The following is a 7438-nucleotide window of genomic DNA, read 5'->3' as shown; positions in this document are numbered from 1 at the left end:
GCAGTAACATATGAACGATATCGAGGAATATGCTTTCCACTTACTTTGCCTCCTTTTTGGAGAAGATTGAGTGCTAAATGTATCATCATTGCCGTATGGATCGTTGCTGTTGTGACCAGTATCCCGGTGTTGTTCATCGCCGGTTATCGAGACTCGCAGTTCCCCGATGGAACCCCGGCCAAAGTGTGTAAAATGCCGATCAACTCATTGTGGAAGAAAATATATAAAGTCGGAATATTTTCAGGAGTTTTCATTTTTATTCTAACAGCACTTCTCTTCTTTGTAATACGCATGTGCAGAAAACTCCTATGGCATATACGATTTTTGGAAAGGCGAGCAGGTCAAGATGCGAACAAACTAGCCTCAGGAAGACGGCGTATACTATACAGGTTGATTCTCGTTATAATAAGTTTTTTTATTTGCTTTCTTCCCCACAATATAGTTGAAATCTGGGTCAATTTTACCGTTTCATCGGAACTGTGCTACCTAGGTGTAGAAAGTCATCGGAGTCTAATGTTGACCCATATGATGTTATACTTAAGCGGTGTTATAAACCCAATGATTTATAGCATATCATCAAAGAAGTTCCGCCTTGTCGCAAAAGGCATGTTGCCATGTGGATCTAACCATGGAGAGAAAGATCAAAGTTCTCCGCCGCTGATGAAAGTGAAAGGTGATATCGATAGTACCAGAGTGTAGTATGAAGACTTTGTAAGCAACTAAACGCTAGTGATAGAACGGGAAAAGCGGAGACGTTTTAAACAAATTGGATCCTCATTAGACGTAGTAACGTACGTATATTTCGGGGAGAACCTCGAACCAGCATACGTATAAATGGCCTGGTAAAGTCAATTATTACTAGCAATTTGAAAAATAAACAATGATTTGTAATAAATTATTATTTTTCTTTTTTATCAGACGGATATATGATCGATGATGGGGAAAGTTCAACCCAAGCGGAAGCTGGTAATAGTGCAATAAGTTATAAAATCAACAATTTGGTAAAGTTTTCCGGGAAAATCATCGATTTTGTAAACTCTTTAGCGAGTTCTTTACGGTAAAATAATATTTGACAAGATGTGCTTGTCAAACACAAATGCCCCCGATAATGGCCAAATCCAAAGATAGCCAAGGTCACCGGACAAATATATCGGTACCAAAAGAAAGATCTTGTCACAAAAATTGCTGATGTGCAACACCTATTCTCAGAATAAGCAGACATTTTGACGGAATGCATGTCTCCAGGCTCTACCTGATAAACATGCGGTATTTAAAAAGTTTTTGTAGTAGTTTTTAATTCAAATGTAACTCTACTTACAATTTCATCTCGAAAAAACCTTTAGACTCCCATGAATTATAAAATACAACTCAGAAAACTCATCAACTTTACCTAAACTTCAATGTCGCCGAAGGGGTATACTACATTTCCGCATTTATAAAACCTAAGATGACTTTCACGAGGTATTTATAACAATATTAATTTCAAAATCCATGTTTAGATGAATATTTAAACAGGTATCAATATACGTAAGATCTGTTTTTAAATTCATCTTTCGACTTTACTCGATGTCGCCAAGAAGTACGTAATCTACGTTGTCAAATATAGATGTGTCTTTTAAAATCTTAAATACTCTTTATTTCTGTTGCTAATATTAAAAACTTTATTAGATTATAACGGTCTATTATGTAATATTTGAATACATATACACTGGAGACAAAATACTTCATAAGAACATCTGCAAAATGTGTTTTTAATCCGTCGTTTTAAGCATGTAAGCTACGTGATCGCAGGAAAACTATTAAAGTAAATGTATATCTAGAAGTTTGTGTGTTTATTTCATATCATATCGTGTACGAAGTATTTCTCAAGCGAATAGATACATCTGTCCATACAAACACTAATGAGTTTGTCTACTTATAAGCAAATTGTAATTTACGTTTTGTAATCTTCGTTGCCATATTATTGATACACATTAAAAAACAAGTGGTCTAGATATTTTTTCGGAATTTTCGATGATCATCGGTATCTTTTTGTATTGTAAATCAATATCTACTGCTTCCGATTACGTCATGCCCTTGAAGTTGTGTTGATGCGAATTTTCAAAGTCGAAAAAGAAACTTCGAATTGCCCATCCTTATCAAAGTTTGAAGGTAAGAAGTGTTTTATTTTTCACTAAATTGGAATTAGAACAGGTTATTGTTCTATATTACATTAGTTTTATCGTCACAAATTGTAAACACACAACATTTGACACCACAAACAACATATGTATCATACATTCTTGATATTGTAAGTTACGTTATTAACATGCTTTTCTATCACTGTCACTTGATGATTATTTTTTAAGATAATCTGTTTCTATGAATTTATTTAAGTATCATGTACTTCACTGCAGTGTTTGTCGATTCAAATTATGCTCAATACGATTAACAGAGTAATTACAATGCCTTGATAACGTAGCTTACTATATGAAATCGCAACGTAAGAGAGGGCAGTGAATGTCTAACTGAAACTGTAATTATCAGTAATTAATCAAGGATAAACATAAAATTAACATGCACAGATTGTATTTGCGTTTCATATATACATCATATTTGGATTTATTTCCTATATAATATAAAAAACACAGCGATAACGTAAATTACTGTTTGATGTAACGTAGATTACCATAAGAATAAAGGTATTTTTTCATATCCTCTATGAAAATTTGGACGTACAGAACAAGTTTCATAATTTACTGTTTTATTGTAAACAAAAACAAATACAAAATTTAGATGAAATATTTAAATATTTTAACAATTTTAGATTATGGGGAAATCAAAAGCTGAAATACAGAGGGAGTATAGGGAGAGAAAGAAGCTGCAAGAAGGGGAGGGTTATCTAAAAAGAGAAAGAGCGCGAGTGAAGGGCTATTATGTGCCTATAGCAGAGCAATCCAAAAAGAAGGCTAACGAGAGACGTAAAAAGGTTAGGGAGGCGGTGCGGAAGCACAGAGAGAAAATGAAAATGGAACTGTCCCAGGAATCTATACAAGATTCCGAAATAACATCAACAACAGAGGCCTCTTCGACCACTTCAATGATTGTGAAACTCCCTGCTATTGATCTACGAAATCGCACCAGGCGTAGGGTAAGTCGAGCTACAGCCAAATGTAGAAGAACAATAGAGAAACTTAATGAGGAAAATAGAAACTTGAGTCGCAGAGTGAAAACCATTTCTAAAAGATACCAGCGTCTTTTGTCTAAGACGAAAGCTCCTATACAACCTGAAAACTCAGTAAAGTCAAATGAAAAGGCAGTCCTTACACCCAGGAAACGAACCTCTACAGAGATAAGAGAAGAGGGTTTAACTCCAAGAAAGATGCCAAAAACCATTCAAAGAAAACTCCTTATGGCAAATGTTCTGACAGAGGAACTGCATGGTGCATGGAAAGAAAATGGAACAAAAGGGAAAAAGTTGATTTCAAAGATAATATCTGGAAAATTGTTAAAGAAGTATAGGATGAGAAAATATGTTGGCGGGAGCCTCACAAGGCATTCCTTCAACAGCAAAAAAATCAATGCATTTCCAATCATTCGGAAGAAAGTGGAGGCACGAGAAACCCTTCGAAATTCTATTATCAAGTTTCTAGAAAGGGATGATAACAGCCGGATGATGCCGGGAAAAAACGACAAAAAGAGAACTCAAAGTGGACACATGCAAAAACGGGTATTGAATGACAGTATGGCCTGCTTGCACATGAAGTTTGTAACAGAGACATCTGAAAAAATTTCTCTCGCCACGTTTTGTCGTCTAAGGCCAAATTACATTTGTCTCACGAAATTTATTTCACGAAATACATGTCTATGCCAGAAGCACCAGAATATGGCCCTTGCGTTGAAGAATATGAAGTCTGTTGGAGTTAAAGTCCCAACAAGTCCTGATGAGTTTGCCAGGCAGCTGAAGGAAAGTAGTATCAACTTAAATGACATATTTCTGGAGATAAGTTCAGAAAACGTCAAGTATGAGCAGTGGAAGAAGATTGAGATGCCTGATGGGAGAAAGAGAACAAAGATTGTAGAGAGGGAGATTACAAAAGAAGATTTTGTAACTGTGGTACAAACCCAAATCTGTGAATTTCAGGAACACGTCGCTAGGGTACGACTGCAATATGAAGCACTTCATAATCTGAAAGACAATTTGCCAGAAGGACACGCTATCATACAAATGGATTTCGCTGAAAATTTCACATGTTCATCAGCAGAAGAAGTGCAGAGCGCGTATTGGAATTCATGTGCAGTTACCCTACACCCTGTAGTTACATACTATAGGGCATCGGACGGAAAATTGACACATAATAACTATGTTTTCGTCTCAGACGATTTGGCACACAATTTCGGGACTGTGTATGCAATTCTAGACAAGTTAATGCCAATGATCAAAATGAAGATCCCACACCTGAAAACTGTACACTACTGGACCGACAGTCCAAGTTCCCAATATCGAAACAAGAGTTCATTTTTCATCGTTTCAGACCACGAGAACATTTTTGGAGTCACAGCTGTTTGGAACTTCTTTGAATCCGGACACGGCAAAGGGCCATGCGACGGAATAGGCGGTACATCTAAGCGAACAGCTGATCTCGCCATAAAGCAGGGCAAAATAATTGTCCAAGATGCATTTGATTATCATGACAAGGTACAGCGATATCACACAAGTGCTAGTTATGTGTTTGTAAAATCTGAAGATTGTGCAACCAAGCGAGATGAATTGACAGAAATAAACCGACATCTTCACCCAGTAAAAGGGACAATGCAACTACATTGTGTCATCGGGCTAGAAAAGGGCAAAATAGCAACTTCGGTAACCTCTTGCTACTGTTCCGACTGCATTCAATGCAAATACCACAATACAGCAGAAGCGTCTCTCTTCAAGGGAAATAAAAAAGATGTGGCAGTTAATAATGAATCAGCTGATGATACTCGACATGAAGAACACAACCCTGGGTCGGAAGGTCGTTCTGATGTTAATGACTCGGAAGAATGCTCTTGGGCTAAAGAAGTTAATGTTGGTCAGTACGTTGCTACCCGATACGAAAATGATTGGTTTGTTGGGAAAATTCTTGAGGTCGACGAAGATGATGATGAAATTCTCATTACATTTTTGCGCCCAAGCCAGAAAACATTACCTGGAACACGGACCTTGTATAAATGGCCGGTTAATCCTGATGAGCTTTGGGTGAAACCAAATGAAATTTTGTGCAAAATCACTGAACCAACTAAGCATGGTAGAACGGGAAGAAGTTTTGAAATATCACAAGAAGATGTCGAAACGGCAACAGCAAAGTTTGCGTTGAAAGTAAGGAAATGAAACAGATAATACAGTGTATGTCTGATGTTTGATAATTATAACGTAGATTACTTGAAAGGATACATATTTCATATCATGTATTATTCGAATCAATTCTGAGGCATTCTATTGCTTTTATTTTGTCAGATTTATAGATTTTAAAACTGATGTTTTGTTGTGAAAGGATCCCAGGCACTAAATAATAGTATTGGAGTTAATGAAAAAATATTGTAATTTACGTTATGATATTAACTTGATAAAGTGAAGATCAAAATACGATATTTTAGTGACATTAGGTGAATTCATCTTCAATAGGTCATCTAAATATTTTTTAGTTTTAGCATTTTAAGGTTCACTTGTGTAATGATATTCTTGTAATCTACGTTGCATTTTCTGTAATCTACGTTACATATACTTTATTAGGTATTTCTATTTTGACGTTAGAGTTAATAAATCCATGTTTAGGAATTCCTTTGAATAGGTTTCTTACTAACTTTCCATTGATTTAATTTCTATAATAGAATGTATTTGAAGTTTTGTAATGAAACGCAAGTTAAACAAAAGAAAACAAATCATTCTGAATAAATGTTGATATACTTTGATTGTTCTGTGTGGTTTTTAGATGCGATTAGTTTATCAAGTATTGTATATTTTTCGAAGAATATAGTTCAATTTCCCGTAATAACATGTTCAATCTATATGTTTATTGTTTCCAAATGAATTATGTAAAGGTTTATTCGGAATGAAATTGTAGCAACGTAAATTACTCGAATTTCGAAGAGTATTTTTTGCCCAATCATAACTGTTCGGTCCATTATCCCCGAGTGTTCAAAATGTTTGTATACACAGAAGAAGCTCCACACTATACAATAAATTTAAATCCTTGAAGAGAAAAAGATCATTTTAATTTTGCATTCCCAACTTGAAAATTGCAACTTACTCTGAGAATAGGTGGCAAGATGAAAGCTCTAATATTTACCATTTAGAAGTTATGACTAATGTCAATTTTTTAAAAGTGTGTCAATGTCAAAAGGTTTAGTGCCCACGGAAAGGTCTTGCCACAAGGAACACTCATACGAAATATCAAAGCTTTAGCATTTACTGTTCAAAAGTGATTAGCAAGGTTAAAGTTTCAGATAGAATGACGGAATGACAGACAGGACAAAAACAATATACCCCCACTCTTCGATCTCAGGGCATAAAAATTCAATCACCTTTACTGTGAATTTACAGTAAGTGTGAACGACTCAGCTTCTCAAGTTCATTCGCTGTCTCCAGATTCGTGTCCGGGCCATAACTTCTTTGCCGGTTCTTTGACATAGGCATACCATATTTGGCACACAGGTGGATCACCATGAGACGATGTGTCGGGTACCTTTATGACCCCTATATGACCTTAACCCTTGACCTTAATGTCAAAATTAAAAGTTTTTCTTACAATGGATTCGTGTCTGGGCCATAACTTCTTTGTTCTTTGATATAGGCATACCATATTTGACACATGAGTGTATCACCATGAGACAATGTGTCATGTACCTTCATGACCTCCATATGACCTTGACCTCAAGATAAACATTAAAGGTATTTTACAATGGATTCGTGTCTGGGCCATAACTTCTTTGTTCTTTGACATAGGCATACCATATTTGACACATGAGTGTATCACCATGAGACGATGAGTCATATACCTTCATGACCTTGACCTCAAAGTCAAAATTAAAGGTTTTTACAATGGATTCGTGTCCGGGCCATGAATTCTTTGTTCTTTGACATAGACATACCATATTTGACACATGAGTGTATCACAATGAGATAATGTGTCATGTACCTTCATGACCTCCATATGACCTTGACCTCAAGATCAAAATTAAACGTTTTTACAATGGATTCATGTCAGGGCCATAACTTCTTTGTTCTTTGACATAGGCTTACCATATTTGATACATGAGTGTATCACCATGAGACGATGTGTCAGGTACCTTCATGACTTCTATATGACCTTGGACTTTCACCTCAAGGTCAAAATTGATTATGGGGTTTTGACATAGTCATACCATAAGACATGGGTGTATCTCCATGAGACTATGTGTCATGTACATTCATTACCTC

The 7438-nt window shown here is 35.9% G+C and overlaps 1 protein-coding gene across 1 annotated transcript; it reads left to right on the top strand.

Annotated features, from left to right (window-relative positions):
* The first annotated feature begins 1200 nt into the window (after positions 1-1200).
* On the top strand, positions 1201-5350 carry LOC125651035 (uncharacterized). The gene has a single exon (XM_048879635.2). The coding sequence runs from the start codon at positions 2810-2812 to the stop codon at positions 5348-5350; it is 2541 nt and encodes an 846-aa protein (XP_048735592.1). The 5' UTR covers positions 1201-2809.
* The last annotated feature ends 2088 nt before the right edge of the window (positions 5351-7438 follow it).

Source organism: Ostrea edulis, chromosome 2 (assembly GCF_947568905.1).
Source record: "Ostrea edulis chromosome 2, xbOstEdul1.1, whole genome shotgun sequence".
NCBI lineage: Eukaryota > Metazoa > Mollusca > Bivalvia > Ostreida > Ostreidae > Ostrea > Ostrea edulis.
The sequence above is the reverse complement of the archived record's forward strand: the minus strand, read 5'-3'. Positions and strand labels throughout refer to the sequence as shown.

Excerpts from the sequence above, each read along its gene's own strand:
- LOC125651035 (XM_048879635.2), top strand. The coding sequence starts at position 2,810 with ATGGGGAAATCAAAAGCTGAAATACAGAGGGAGTATAGGGAGAGAAAG.